The sequence below is a fragment of the Triturus cristatus genome, chromosome 10 (genome assembly GCF_964204655.1).
Source record: "Triturus cristatus chromosome 10, aTriCri1.1, whole genome shotgun sequence".
NCBI classification, from domain to species: domain Eukaryota; kingdom Metazoa; phylum Chordata; class Amphibia; order Caudata; family Salamandridae; genus Triturus; species Triturus cristatus.
The window spans coordinates 1,143,440,588-1,143,456,578 of record NC_140593.1 but is presented as its reverse complement, the minus strand read 5'-3'; the positions used below and the strand labels follow the sequence as shown (position 1 = coordinate 1,143,456,578).

The following is a 15,991-nucleotide window of genomic DNA, read 5'->3' as shown; positions in this document are numbered from 1 at the left end:
CAGGCTGACTAATTGGGTCCTTCCAGTCATCATGGAACAGATTAATTGGAGTGCGTGTCCTTGTATTCTGATGTTGTTTAGGCGTTGGATGAGGATAGGGTGGGATACTGTGTCATGCTAGGGAGAGGTCCAGAAGAATGAGGATTGTCGTGTCTTCTCTGTCCAGAGTCGTGTGGATGTCCTCCATGGCAGCGATGAGGGCAGTTTCCATGCTGTGTTTGGATCTTAAACCAGATTAAGTGGTGTCCTGTAGTTTTTGGTCGTTTTTTGATGATTTTCTCTAAGACCTTGGTCGGGAATGGTTGCAGGGACATCGGTCTGTAGTTGGCGAGCAATGAAGGGTCCTCAGAGGGTTTAGAGCTTCTTCCTCCATGAGGTGGGTCTCCTGGAGAAAGGCTATCTGCACCTTGTTGCACCATAGGAAATAATGGACCCCATATATCTTAGTGTACTCCTTCAGGCCTCAAACATTCCACATTACAATATTTGTACAGTCAGCCATACTATTATGGGTGTTCGCCGCCGTTGACCCAACCTGTTCCCCACCCTAAGTCATTACCATCATGTAGAACTCTGGACAACAATAGACAACCAGATAATAGTTTTGGTGCACTGCGTTTAGAACTCAACACCCGATGACCTGTGGGAGAGCCAAACAGTAAACCCCTTTCAACGCCCCTCACCCCGGATACACAGCATAACAACCCTAACAGCACATACTGCCCATCCATTGTTATCCTCCCTGCCAGGACCCACAGCCTAAACTGTGAACCCAAAACTGTAGCCTACCACTAATATGGAGGTAGCAACCCCCCACCCCTCAAATTATACAGTACCATATCAATCGTAAGATGCACAGCTGGTCAGCCTATGGTGACCACCACTAGAACAGTGCAAACAATAATATAAATCTACACATCACATGGTGAAGTCTGTTATTATGCACAACTCTAGGAACAAGATATGAACAGCACCCTGCAACCCCCAAATAGAGCACATTGGAAAAACATGAAGAAAAGGTGCACAGGGATAATATAAAGCACATCAAAAGGATTAGAATTCAGACATTGGCATCTCCCAACTCCATTGCCTGCTCTGAGGCCACCGCAGATCCTCCAGCAACAATCACAGAATCCAGGGGCACCAATCACAGAATCCAGGGGCACCAAAGCCATGGTTCCGTCCCCCTGAATAGCCACCTTGGAGGGGCTGTCACCACTAGACTGCAAGGGGTCGTCTATCACTGAAGACTCGTGCAACCTCCAGTTGGGACTGCGGGACCCCAGAGTACTCACAGTGCCTGTCCGTCTGTGTCCTGCCCCATCCCTCTGTACCTTGTCCCATGTTTCTAGCCATCACCACACATCTCCGGGGTATCAAACAAAGTGGGACTTGACACACGAGAGGACCCTCAGTCGAGAGGGATACTGGAGCATGTAGCGGATACTGATTGGGAGCAACTTGGTTTTCACCTCCAACAAGCCCTTCCTGGAGCTCAGACCTTGTTGTCCGGATAAATGGATATCGATAATTCTCGAACTGGGCAGGGTCTGTTTCCCAGGCAGCCAGAAGTATTCAATCCCGGTCCCTATATTTCAGGATCTGCACAACAGCGGTGCCCCGGGCCTAGGGGGAGCTATAGTGACTGGTGTGCTTTTTCAATTGCAAACCTAGTTCATAGTCCAGCAGCTTTGAGTACATCCCAAATCCAGCGCTCACACATGCCCTTGTCCCGCTCCGGGAGCCCAACAAGACGAACATTATTTCAACATGACCTGCCCTCGGTATCCTCGACCCGCATTTCTAGAATCAAGGATTTGGAGGTGACCACTGCTATTTTCTTCCTCGGTGTGGCCACTTTGGACTGAAGCTCAGCATTGGAGTCCTCCTCCACTCAAACCTTGTGAGACACTTTTCTAAGGTCAGCACGGAGGAGATTAATTTCTAGTGCCACTTTATCTATTTTCCCCTCAAGGGCCACTCTGGACCCCTGTATGGCTGTAAAGAACTTCGCACTGGATGGTTCTTCAGCAGACTTGCTCTGACCAGGATCCTCCTTTTGACCAGCCTGTCCTGTCTGCCGCTGTGGGAAGGGGGCGCGGTGGTGTACTGCTCTATAGTATTCCGCTGGGGGGAGCCAGCTGCTTATTTCTCTCCATGGGCTGACCACCAGGGGAACCCCACAGGCACCCTACACCAGTGAACGAGCCAGTAGCTATCCAGGCGCTTATCACGTTGCCCCATTCGACCCAGACACAGCAGGATCTACTCATGCACCACCTCCACTCCCACACCCGGTCACAGTGATGTGAGCAGCAAAGGCGCCACGTCCAATATGAGAGAGGGAACACATGGGATTAAGTGCACTCAGGGCCATGGTGACACCCACCCACAAGGCATTGGGCCTGTATCTCTAGGGCCAGCAAGCATACTGGGAACCTTCAAAAGTGACCCCCAATGTCTGTTTGTGCGTGCTCCCTGCCGGGTGGGGGGGAAATCGGGGCATCACTGAACGGTCTCCCCTGCCAATCATAGGTTCACCATGTAACATCAGGCCCCGTCCACCCACCCTACCCCAACCCCGTCCGCTCAGTCCACCAGTTGAGCCTCTGTAACACGCCCCAAGTCACAGTAGGAAGTTCCCAGGCCCCCTCCTCTCCCGACGAAATCGGGACACAAGCGGTACTCCTGCACTCCTCAGACACCTCACACAGGGGGGCCAACAGTCACTGAGTGTGAGGGAGGGAGGGAGGTGGGAGGCTGGGCGATACAACAAACCAAGCCTACCTCGTAAGCTGCCATCCACTCACCGACAAGTCTCCTGAAGGGTAAGCTCTTCGGCGCCGCCACATGGAAGACTCTGAAGTCCCAGGCCTTGAGGCTGCAACGTTTGGCTCTCCAGGCCGCAGTACTTTTATTAGGCCCACTGCGGGCTGCGCATCACCAGTCCTGGCAGCCACCCTGTTCTCCCCCAGTTCATATAGCCTCCTCACCAGCAGAGAACTGTTGTGGGCTGTGTGCCACACACTGGGCGGGGGTGAGGGACAGAAGAATAGCCTCAGAAGTCAACTTAACTCATTCTTGTGCCCCCTATTTACACTCTAAACTGTCTTTCCCACCAAGCTTGAGACTGTCTTCCTGCTTATGACATAATTCCTCCTCTCTGGTTTCCTACCTATCTTCTTGAAAAAATATCTACCTTGTGGTAGTACCTCCCTTTCACCATATCCACTAAACGAGGCCTTTCTTTCTTAAGACCTCCCACCATCGTCCAGGTCCCGCCTCCATCTTCATAATAGACAATTTTCTCTTTCCTGGGCTCGCATCTCCCCAGTGAACCGAACAACACATCTCCAAAACATACTCCGTGTCTACAATAACTAACTTCTTTGCCCTTCCAATAACAGCCTAAAGGCCTTTCTCTTTAAATATATCTTGCGAAAGAGCAACGTCTGTTTTTTTTTTCATTTCTTAAATAGTAAAGCTCTAAGCTTAGATGTTCTATATTACTGTATTTATCAGGTTACAAAATGAAAGTCCATGAAATGGAGAATGATTATATGAAATATTTAAGTACTCGAAGCTTCAAGTCCCTGTCCTGATCTTATACCCCAGTGTGCACCAATCATTCACCTTAATTGATTGTGGATGCAAATAGTCACCAGTAAGTAAGGAAGTAGTTTGAGGAGGTTATGATGCATTTTGTTGGTTAGTGGAAGTAATTTACATATGCTCCAAAATTAAGTGATGTTCTAGGACCACAGAAAGCCTTTTTTTCAGATAGAAATAAACTGAACTCATTTTGCAGCTATTGTCCTGGTGGAAGAAGAAAGTGGTGTTCTGGAGGGAGTGGGTAAAAAGCATTAGTGCAAAGGGCTCATATTCCAGTGGACACTTAGGGGCACATGCATCAAACTCCCCATTTCCAAATACCGATTTTTAAGGTATCACTATTTGGTAATCGCAAATGCCTATGCATGTAGGAATCGCAATACATTTTGCGATTCCTTAACATTAGCTAATATTGATTTGGGAATTGCGAATTGCTATTACCTAATGTGACTCCATTCATTCCTATGGGCCTACAGGTCAGTAAGAATGAATGGTAATGCATTCGCAATTTGCGATTACCAAATTGTTAATCCAAAATTGCGAATGGAAATCCAAGGGTGCCCGGGGGACTAAGGCCCCCATGAAGCACCTCCCAAAAAAAGGTAAGTGTGCACATGTGTAGCACATACATGCCCTAAGGGCATGTGTGCGCTACATGGCACTTAGAAACATTTATTTTTGTGCATTTTTCAATGCATGCACAAATTACCATCAACTTGAAGTTGATGGTAATTAACGATTCCTAAATGCACATTCACATTTAGGAAAGGCTACATGCATCGCATTTAGGGAATCGCAAATTGCGATTCCCTAAATGCATTTGCAATTTAGGGAATCTCAATAAATTGCGATTCCCTAAATTGCCAATGGAAAAAGGTACATGCGTCAGAAAAGGCCCTTTTCCATCCGCAAACGGCAACCAGAAAAGAGCTTGAAGCATGTACCCCTCAATTTGTTGTGGAAATACGGAGGCCTGGAAACTATTTTCAATTTGAGTACAAATCTGCCAGACAGTAGCTGAAAATAAGGAAGACCGGTGTCTGTTTAAGGCCATTTAATTCTAGCAAGAAGTGTTCTAACGTTGATGCAAGAAAATTGTAAATTACTATTTATTTTGTTATCTTACAGCAACACAGAAAAGTGTTAGATAAAGGCAAACCGGATGATGTGATGCCAGCCATTAAAGGTGCACCGGTGAGTAAATTGTACCTTTAAGAGGTCTGTTCAAAGTAGCGGGTGACCGAATAAGCACGTCATTCAAACTTGCATTGTGTTTGCCTCCGATGGAATGTGTTATTTCCTTAACAGTGGTAATAGATTCTTTTTACACTGCGATGGAATTTGCTTGCACATTTCCTTGCCTAACTCCCCAAATCTTTTCACTCTTCTTGCTTCTTTGTAAATCACTGTATTCCGCCCCACCCCCCACCATTTGCATGTAATTTCTTCTCCACCCTGCTTTCATGCTTCCATTCATTTCTCTTTAGCGATAAATGGCATGTTGGCCTGTTTTACATGATGTAATTAGGTCAGTATACCTAGCTGAATAATACAGGGGGTAAGAAGTGTCCTGGAGACCACCTGTGCTTCCTACCACCCCACCCTACTGATCTGTGCAGCACAGGTTCAGGAGCAGTTAAGTGCCACAAGACCAGACTGTAGTACTGTTGCTACCAGATCTGATTAATAGAAATTTCCCAAATGACCAGTTACAAGGAACCCACAAGTTACAGCAGAAATGCCCATTTAAAAAAAAATCTCACTTTATTTTGCTCATGTAAAGATTATCCCGCATGGAATGAGCAATGTTTTTTTCTATCCAAAATAAATTTTACTACCTGCTTCCAAAAGTAGATATTAAAATACGCTTATTTCATCACTTTTTCTGGAGCCCAACTGTCTTTTTTTTTAATTTTATTTTTTTATCCTCTGTTTTGACTGATATAGTCTTTGGGTGGGGAAAACATGTTTCAAACCAGCACAGTGAGTGTGGCAAGTCACTACCCCTTGCTGAAGACTGCATTACATGCAAACAAAATAAGTGACAGGAAAACCTAGTCCCTAAGCCACCTTCCATTCATTTGATTCGAGTTCCTTTCGTAGCAGCTATGCATGGAAGTGGGTGGTATTCGATGTTCCCTTATTGGCATAGAGAGCATTTTGTTTCTAGTAGATTGAGAATGCACAGTTCAGCATCTGCAGAGTCGCAAAACCTACTTGGTTATGGAGTATTTATAATGTAACAGCAAGAACATCACACCATTGTATGTGAGGAGTGAAGCAAGCCCATGGGTATTTTCTCTAGTCTCTTTCCTGATTCTACTTTGCTACGATTGAAAGGTAATTACGTTTTTTCCTTATACCTCCACCTTTCCCTTCAAGGGGACCCTTTTGCCCTGTGGTTCGGGCCAAATGACAGTGGTTGAGGTTTGTGGCTTTCTCCTCTGTAATCACTAATTTTCTCCTCTGTAATCACTCATTGTGTTTTTGTTTAGGAACGTTTGCCCACTGTACCCTTAGCCGGCATGTACAACAAGTCAGGTGGCAAAGTCCGACTCACCTTTAAATTGGAACAAGATCAGCTTTGGATCGGGACGAAAGGTGAATGAACAGGGCATGGCAGCAGTTGATAAATGTGACTCTAAAATATATGTATCTTTCTGATCATGGGTGCCTATTTGTGAGGCATGGCGAAGGAAATGGTTGTCTGGGAACGTAGTTTTTTGGATGGTGTAACAAAACAGCTGATATTAGCAACTTGTGGACTCGGGCATAGATAGATCTGACATTTGGCTTTACCTAAGTGATGCTTCAGGCCTGTTGTTCGTCTTGAACCTCAACCAATCAAATAAGCTGTATTTATTATCCAAAACACTAAATATTCGGAGTCTTACCTTTGTCCATCTGTATACCAGGCATTCCTGTCTGTACAGCTACATCTGTAGCCTGCTTCAATGTATGCATTAAGCCAAAACGTCTTTGATAACTCTTAGTATTTTCATCTTCGGATATTCTGACATCTTGAACAGTATTGTTAACTCTTTGAATGAAGGTCTTTTCTTTAGAGAACCATGGGGTATTGGTTTGTTCATATTAATGCACCAATTATTAGCCTGCATAAAACTCTATTTTCTAACATTCTTGTGAACTTCAATTTGTGTAGTACCCGTTCTTTTTCTAAGTAGCTCATCAGTCCTACACTGTCATTCCTCTTACACTTCAGTGATTTATAGAGATAACTGGGAACTCTCTTAAATTAATTAGTAGTAGAGCCATGTGGCTCCAACAGGCCGTGAAGACATCCAGAGGCATAAGTGCTGGCTCTGCCTGTGTCCACACCACTGGTGTTAGGACAGAGCAGGGTTCACCAGAGCAGTTCCAACATTTGCTGCTGTCCTGCAAGTTTTAATTCTGATATTATTGTCTAAAAATTAGATAAATGACTTAAGAGTTTTGGTTGCTGTTAGAAGCGCAAGAAGATTTTATTTAAAATGGAATTCTTGTCCACTCTGGTGTGTGCTTGGAAGTCTACCATAATGTACTGGCATTGCAACACAGATTTCAGCATACTAGCTAAGACCATCTATCTACTCAAGGGAAAATAAATATTGTGACTGGATCAAGTGGCCAGTTTGCCATTAAACACAGATATCTTACTAAAGAATGGGATGTTTCTTTACATATTTGGGGTCCGGAGTTTGTTGATGGGACTCATACCAAAAATATAATGCGCAATAGAAAAACTATCCCATTACCAATATGTAGAATTTCTACAGTGTATACAAATCAAATTTAAAACACATACAATTCTAGGATGTATTTATATTTTTATAATGTTAATTCTGGTTCTGGAGCATATTGCCGAATTTTTAATTCCGATAAAAACAAGTGTAGATTACATATATAACCTTGCCATCATGGCGGATTCCCAACTCTTGGTTATTAGTTTGGATGCTGACGGACTTTTGATGGAGTGCGTGCAGCCTTCCCCGTGACTGAGATGGGTAGGTTGGGATTAAGCCTCATTAATATAAGGGACTTTAAACTCTCTACCAGGCTCAAAACGCTCCGACTTTTCTCAATGATGGGTTGCTTTCCTTATTTATTATTCCAGTGGTCCAAAGCGTGGAGCACCCCTTTTCACATTTTATTTTCTTCGTTTATGGATCCTCATCTTCAGATAATGCATACTGCAGAAATGAGCATAAATTAGAAATTGGTCAAAACACTGGTATTGGCAAACTCAGATAATGTAATACTCCTCTGAAAGAACATTAAGCAGATGATTGGCATAAATAATAATCAACAATAGAGTGGTTTTCCTAGGTTTTGGGATTTAAAATTAATCTATGTTAGAGCCAAGAAATGCGCTACAGCAGTGAGTATTATCAATCTATATCATCACAGAATTCTTTTTAGGCATATTGTACCCACGTTAGAATTGTCAAATTTGGTATATGCAAAGACTTCTTATTAATTTAACTATTTGGCGAGTATTGTCTGGAGGAACTTAAAGGCTGGGCTGCACCTGAATGGTGTTCTTTAGCTTTGCTATTGGGCTTTGGCTTAAGTCATGCACATTGTTGTACTATGATTCCGAATGGACATCTCTGCATTCCATGAAGTAATGATGGCTCCTTTATAAAGGAGAAATCTCATTGTTTCAGTTTAAACTGCTTAAATATGTGTTTAATAAAAGTATTTTAAGTCGTTAATACAATATAACTGAACCTGGTTCAAAACCAGCAAAAAATGCAAGCCCAGATGTGGATATTTTACACTCCCCTGGAATGCGCATTTATTAGATGTGGACTGCAGCTAAAGACATCCGAAGATGAGGTTTTGAGTGACATGATACTGTTGGACATGTACCCAGGCATTACTGCAGCACCGTTTCTAATTCCTTAAGAGAACTGTTAATGCTTTGGGAGAGACATTATTTAACCATGATAATTGCCTTTAAATAAAAGGATGTCAAAGTTACAACTTGTTATATTGGGAATTTGGCAATATCTCAAAGTGGAGAAGTCCTATTGAAAAATGATGCTCAGATCTTTCATAGGCGATCTTCTTGGGATCAGATGACAAACTATGCATGATACTCTGATTCCAGCTAGGTTGTTAATGTCTTGTTACTTTATCCAATATAGAGCTTTGTGAGAAAGTCGATCATATAGCTTTGGACCAGTCTATAAATAAAAGCAGTTGGGTGACTGGACTTGTATGTTCGTATTGTGTCCACCTCTCCCATTGTGTTGGGAAGAAGTCTTAAAGAAAATCTCAGACATATTGAGGTTCAAACTACCTTGTATAGTGATGTTATTAATATTTGTTATATAAAATGATGTGCACGATACGGGTGTGGGGGAGTTACATTAATTTTATAGAGGTTCTGATAACAGTTGCTGGACATCTTGTAATACGTTATTAGTGTTTGGAGGGCATCCTCCTCCTACTACTACAACAAAAGGGGTGAGGGAACTCCAACGAGTGCACTTAGTAATTGATGCATAGGCCAAACTGGCAGAGAAGAAAATATAAATGGATGTAGCCTTATAGCTAGAGCGGTCAACCTCGAAACTGAGGAACTGGGTTCAATTCTCGGCAACGATGCTCAACACCCTGTGATTCTGGACAAATCACTCAATCTCCCCGTGCCTAACAAAAATGAATGTGTCCAACTGTAACGCAACTGGTACTCATGTAAAGCGCTCTGATCCCCGATGTCTCGGGTCTAGTGAGCGCTATATAAAACTCGGGCGGGGGGGGGGGGGGGGAGGATAAATGTGGGCTCACAAGAATGATTATGAAACCCAGATATGACACTAGGTGACAAGTTGAGTGTGGCAATCTCTTAGACATTTTAGCAAATTAGCAATCTATTTGTTAAAGTTGGTGTATTTTTATAGTCCTCTGATTTAACAATAAATGTGAGCATATACTGCAATATGCTTGATTTTCTGATCCTTGCTAGACCAAATGGGTGTTTGCTCAATAGAAAGCAGAGGATGTGGTATCCTACCCCATAATTGCAGGCCTCTTGACTACAATCCATCTTTAGTTTTGATGTTTTTTCCAGCAGCCTATTTTAAGAGGGAGATTATGTGAGGGGGCAGGGTATCCGATGTTCTCAAAGAAGGTGTGTTACAGGGCTAACTGAGCTTGACTGATTTTAGTTGGTCTTTGTTGTGATCAAACCATGACTCGGAGCAAATCTTCTAGTGGTGTCATTCTGAGCCTTTCTTCCATACTGTCAAAGCTTATTAACCATGCACCCATCATATCTTGCGGGGCCATCTCACGGTCTTAATTCCAAGGTGTAATCTTTACCAGTTATTGTGGTGAACAGTTTAGTGGTTATAATCTGGGATACTCTGCAGCTTTCTGACTGGGTTAGAGATGTTTTAGGCTAGCTGGCTTTTGCTGAGTATGTTGAGGATTTTAATATGTGATACAGTCCCACCTGTGACACCGGACTGAAACTATGCATGTATGACTTACAGGCTGTGATGCATCTTGTGAGGGGCTTGTTGCTTGCCTTGCTTGATGTTGTTTTGGCCCCCCCTTGGGTCAGCTGAAATGAAGGGCAGAGTACAGTACATATTTTATTATTGTTACCCACCTTCTGCTCTTGGAATTCTGTGCTAAAGTTCAGCTCTTGTAGTGTGTATCCTGCTGTGCCCCTGTATGTGTGTTGTGTACTGATCAAGCCATCTTAATTATTTGTTTGATACAGAAAGAACAGAGAAAATACCCATGGGGTCTATTAAAAATGTGATCACAGAAGTAATTGAAGAACATGAAGATTATTACATGATGGTAAGTAATTTGTCATTAAACAGGAGCTTGCATGAGAGGATTGCGCACAGCCAGTGTAGGTACACATTGTATAGGAAGGTAGTGGCTCCGAGAGGCCAGTACCTCACCATTGATTTGTCTGTGGTGAGAAACATTATCTCACACATTCCGGTCAAAGTATTTTTTAATCTACAGCCTGTCACCAACACACACAGCATTGGTAAGATAAGGTAAGCAAAAAATCAGCAAAAAAATCATCTGCCTTCAACTATTGTATTGTATTGTATTGTAGCCTGTGTGTAGCACTTTCCAACCCTTGATGAGGCTTCACAGCTCATTCTGGATGGTCGTGTAAGTAGCTATTCCGTTTGTTATTCATAGTTGAAAGAGTGTTGGTTATATTTTTGCCTACGAATAGTATATTTTGTGTCAAGCATCCGCTTCAGAAATCCTTCAATCATCTTGAGGCAACTTTGATCCCAATAAATGTTTAATAACTATTTTTAGTTCGGGTGACATTTATTTGAAACTTACTCATTGCCATTGTGACCGGTGTTGCCCCGTTATATGAAAATGTTTACTTATATTCTGGTGGTTTGCCATGAAAATGAGTGAGCATCTTGTTTTGGAGAGCAAGTGGTTGGATAGAGAATAGACAGTGGAATTTGTGTTTCTTCATATTGAGGTACGAGAGACATAAAGGGGGATGCAGAAGCGGCATCTTCAAAGAAGTTATCCGTGTCACTATGGGAAGGCCGATATAATACAATGATTTGAGTTACAATAATTTGAAGTCTGAGCAGGACAATTACTATGATGGCGATGTGCTTTGAAGAATATGTGCATAAGTCAGCTGGCAGGGATGTTGTGTGGACAGGCAGTCTAATTTGACAGTGGAACGTGGCTTGGTAGGTCATTTAGGAAGGTTTTTAGCATGCTGCGGTGATACTTCATGCAGGGCACTGTTCACAGGGTGGAGGATCACCCTAAGGTACATTTCACAGGTAACTGGGTACATGGGCTATCAGTGGAGATGGAAAAGTACACCAGCACCATGGTTCTTCCTGCAAAAGAATTGTTCGCATTGTATGTTGATGCTGGACCTCCAAAGATATAAAACGTTGAATAAGGGACAGTTAATTATACATTCGTACCCAAAAACACCTGACATAACCAATGTTCTGTTTGCTCTTTGTTTTCCACCATCATTGCTCAGAGGGGCTGTTAATGTGAATGTTGTCCATATGGATCCTTCCCAGAGATCCTTTCATTGTTTGGCATTTCCTCTTCTCGATTGGTAAGGGCATATGTAGTTACTGGAATTTTGAACCAACATGCTTTACAATAATTAATTGCATAATATAAGAAATATTGCATATTACAAGTAAAAAGAGCAATAGAAATGATGAAAAATAGCTTGGACAAAAGGAAAAAACGAAAGAATTAAAAAAAGGATTTCAGAGGAAACTGCCCCAGTTGAAAACTGAATTATCAAAAACAACAAGTTCAGAGCTCAAAGTCTAAAGAACAACCTAATTCGAAGAGTGGGGACAAAACTAATACTTGGCCAGATGAAGAAGCAGGTAAATAGTTTAATGTCCCAGTGCAAGGAGATTCTTTCATCTGATAACTTCCCCCTCACTGATAAAATTGAAGGAAAAATAACCTTAGTTGATTAAATCAACTACCGAGCAGTATCCAATTACGAACCAAAGCAGGATTTAATAACTCTCCGAATTTTCTGACAAAAGGCGTGATGCCGCAAGCTTGTTTCAGATAGCTCGCATTAATGTTCCATGTGACCCACATCTATTGGATTCACCCATTAAATGAATGTGCAACATTGGCCTGTACGGAATCTTTTGCGTGATATCCAATTTGTGAATAATTAGAGCTGGATGAGCGTCTTTACCAGGATTTGCACTCTTATAGGAACTCCCAGCAGTGGGGATGCTCTGTAAACTACACATAAAAATGTGGATTCTGGTGCAACTTCATAGATGTTTTGAAGAAACGGGTTATAATCACGGACTGCAGGACATGTTTAGTACTATTGAAATTAAAAGCGTAACTTTGTCAGAGTATTTCAGTACTACATCCTCACTCTAGGATTCCAGTCTTAGTATAGTCTGCAACATGTGATGTGTTTTGATTTACAGGTTGGGCCTCAGGACTCACAGGCTCCTTCTGCTACAAAGTTTGGCCTCTGTCAAGATAAAGGCCACTTGAGTTGTTTAACAAAACCGTCCACCTCATGACTACGTCTAAGAAAGCAAAGAAACGAGACTTGTCATTGTCAAAGGAGGAGTTGGACAAAAGTTTCTCAACCAGGTTCCATCCTGGTACAATTTGCTGAAGGGGGTTAGTCCTAGAAGGAGACTGCACTATATTGAATGATGATAAACTGCACGGGTCTCAGAATGGAGAAGAATGCTAAAGCATGATATCAAACAGACGGAAAAATAAAGTGAAATATGTGCCAGTAGCAATGACATTAGCTCTAGCAGGTCCAAACAGTAAGGTTAAGTCCTGGACGATGACTATCGAGTGACCTTGTTGCACAAGCCAATTAGGTGACCTACATACAAGTCAAGTCAAATAATGCTTTATTCGAGTTAGCACTCATAAAAGCAGAACATGCACCAATTAAAAAACAATTAAACTAAACAGTCGGAATAAAGCAAACAATTCACAGTTGTCTCAAATAAAAAAATTTATTACAATAATTTCACCTATTACAAGGTTAACAAGTAAGATAAAAGTTTATACAAGAATAAAATGTACTTGGTTAAAAAACACAAATATCTAAAAGCCATAACTCTAAACGTGCAGAAAAATTATCCAGGCAGAGAATAGTCAGTTGACTAGCAGTCTCTGCCTGATCGACCAGGCCCATCCGATGTACTTAGCAGTGGCAATTGAAATCCAAGACAGAGTACTCGAACATATAATTCGCAGGGCAACAGTACTACAATTAGTCCCCAGGTTCCTACACATTGGAGATAACCATACACGTCTAGGCACACAATAGGCCTTACAAGAAAATAAAAAATGGCCAAGAGTTTCTTTCCCCAAACCACAGGCTGGGCAGATATCACACACCCCACCTCCCCATTTCCGTATAAGACTTCTTAGGGGGAGGGCACCGGCTCTCAACTGGAAGAGAAGTTTTCTATCACCTGGTTTGGTTATAATATCCCAGTAGGGTTCCAGGGCAGGATACAATTTCGCCTCAAGGAATCCCACTGTCATGGACCCTGTGCTAAAGCTACTCATACTCCTAATGGCAACGTAGTCCCAATAGATATTTTTCAAGACACTCTTGGTAGGAAATGTTGCTCCTGCTGGATCTAGCCAAAGCGAGCTCAAACCTAATTCAAACAATGTTACCTTCAGCGATTTGAGCCACCCTATTTTATGGAATGAATCCGCTTTGATAACGTCTTCAAAACCATCAGCATAATGGGAAAGCTCGGGAGTCGTCCAGAGCCTTCTCCAGTATAGAATTGGGTGTAGTCTAGCTAGATCGGAAACTTGTTTCCTACCTAGATCGTACCTTAAAGGCAACAGCGGAGTACTTTTCGGGGTGCCTGTAATTGCCCGGAAGAACTTGTTTTCCGAAGCTTGTAGGGTATTCAACTTCTCGAACCCCCACAGCTCCGCCCCGTAAAGAGCTGACCCAAGCGCCTTCGCTTCGTAAACCTGCAAGGCAGGCTTAACGGGTTTCGTCAAAGATTTTCTGTGTTCCGAGCTAATAGCACCTGATAATTGCTTATGCCTCAAGGTAGCAATATCTATATGCTGGCACCACCTACTATTGTCAGCAATGAGAATACCCAGATACGTAAAGGAGTTCACCACCTCAAGAGGACGACCACTCATGATAATCTTTGATTTAAAACTAGGATGGGGATTAAAAATCATGAGTTTTGTTTTAGTCACGTTGACCTCAAGACCGTGTTCCCCACAGAATTGATCAAAAATGGACAGAGCACGCTGCAGACCACTTAGGGTCTTAGATAGAATGAGCGTGTCGTCCGCAAACATTAGAATGGGAATTTTTGTACCAGAAAGCGAGGGAGCGTCCACCTGCGCTGATAGCATACGGGCGACCACACCATTAATATACAAAGTAAACATGGTTGGTGCCATTGACCACCCTTGTCGAACACCTCGTTCAACAGGGAAGTCCGCTGTGACCATCCCCTGACCACCCCACTGGATTTTAGCAAAAGTTAACTCATGAAGCCGCATTATCGGTGACAGTAGCACCTCTGGCATCCCCAAATCCTTAAGAACAAACCACAGCTTCGACCGTGGCACCAGGTCGAAGGCAGCCCGTAAATCGACGAAAGCCGCATAAAAAAGCCCCCCCCCCCCCCCACCCCCACCACCACAGTCCTCCATTGCAGTAGTTGAAACCGGAATACCTGGTCCACCGTACTTGTAGCCCTACGAAAACCTGCTTGGAAGGGTGACAGAGCATTATTATCATCAGCCCAGTCAAGAAGCCTGTTTACTATCACCCGCCCTACTATCTTTTGCGCGGTATCAATGAGGCTTATCGGCCTACAGTTACCAGGCTTTGATCGATCGCCCTTTTTATACACTGGGATGAATATAGCACCCCTCCAAGATTTCGGAACCTCTGCTCCTTTCGCAATAGTATTAATAAGTCGGTAGATGTATTTACACCACCGTTCCTTATCACTTATAAAAATATCAGCAGGTACGCCATCTAGCCCTGGGGCGCGCCCACTATTTACTGAGCTTAGTGCAATCATAATCTCTTTATAACTAAAGAGATTATCCTGAGAAGTTGGTAGACAAATACTATCTTCTCTTACATTCTGACATGTCTCAGCATACTGGGTGCTAAAGAATTTTACCCAATCATCCTGTGGAACATTGTTATTAGGGGGCTCCACCACTCCCTCACCTCCCCACTTGACAATGGTCCAAAACGCTCTAGAATCTTTTCTATCACTAGCACGTTTTAGTTCAGTCCAGTGGTGCTCGTCCCAGGCTTTCTTAGCCTTCACTATACAAGCTTTATAATCCTTCCTGGCTAGCCGGATAGACACGGGCTCCCTCCTCTTGATGACACGACCTAAAGCAAGTCGTGCATTTCTACAGTTAGCATTGTACCATTTTGCACCTTTGCGGGCTCTCACCCCGTAACGCTTGGCAGGCTTCAAAAACTGATCTTTAATCATACTAAAGAGAGTGTCATGAATTTTGACCACCCAACCCAGTCCAGCTGCAAAGGGATTAGCGGATTCCATAGCTAATATCGCTTTATCTGTTTCAGAATTGATTTTATCAATGGCCTGTTGATCGGTTGCTACCCTGTCCCACCTTAACCTCCTCATATCATTTGCTGGAACAACCAAGGGTGGAACAAGAGTATTAGGGCCTATGAGACCATTGGTAGCTAGCCACCATTCATGCTCCACGCATAAGGGGTTGTGGTCAACAACCTCCATGTCGCAGACCCTAGGCCATAAGGTCATACTACAGAATACATAGTCTATTCTGCTTTTGTGCCGCCCATTGTCAAATGTCATAGCCCCTTGTTTAT

At 43.0% G+C, this 15,991-nt stretch overlaps 1 protein-coding gene across 4 annotated transcripts in view; it reads left to right on the top strand.

Annotated features, from left to right (window-relative positions):
- UBFD1 (ubiquitin family domain containing 1) overlaps nt 1-15,991 on the top strand; it is a 47,715-nt gene that overhangs the window by 14,744 nt on the left and 16,980 nt on the right. For 2 of the 4 annotated variants that reach the window (XM_085629490.1, XM_085629489.1), the window contains exons 4-7: nt 4,741-4,806; nt 6,108-6,213; nt 10,349-10,431; nt 10,703-10,761. In XM_085629490.1, the coding sequence (XP_085485616.1) occupies nt 4,741-4,806; nt 6,108-6,213; nt 10,349-10,431; nt 10,703-10,761 (314 nt within the window). The remainder of the gene's footprint in view (nt 1-4,740; nt 4,807-6,107; nt 6,214-10,348; nt 10,432-10,702; nt 10,762-15,991) is intronic. The other 2 variants (XM_085629492.1, XM_085629491.1) reach the window with 1 other exon arrangement.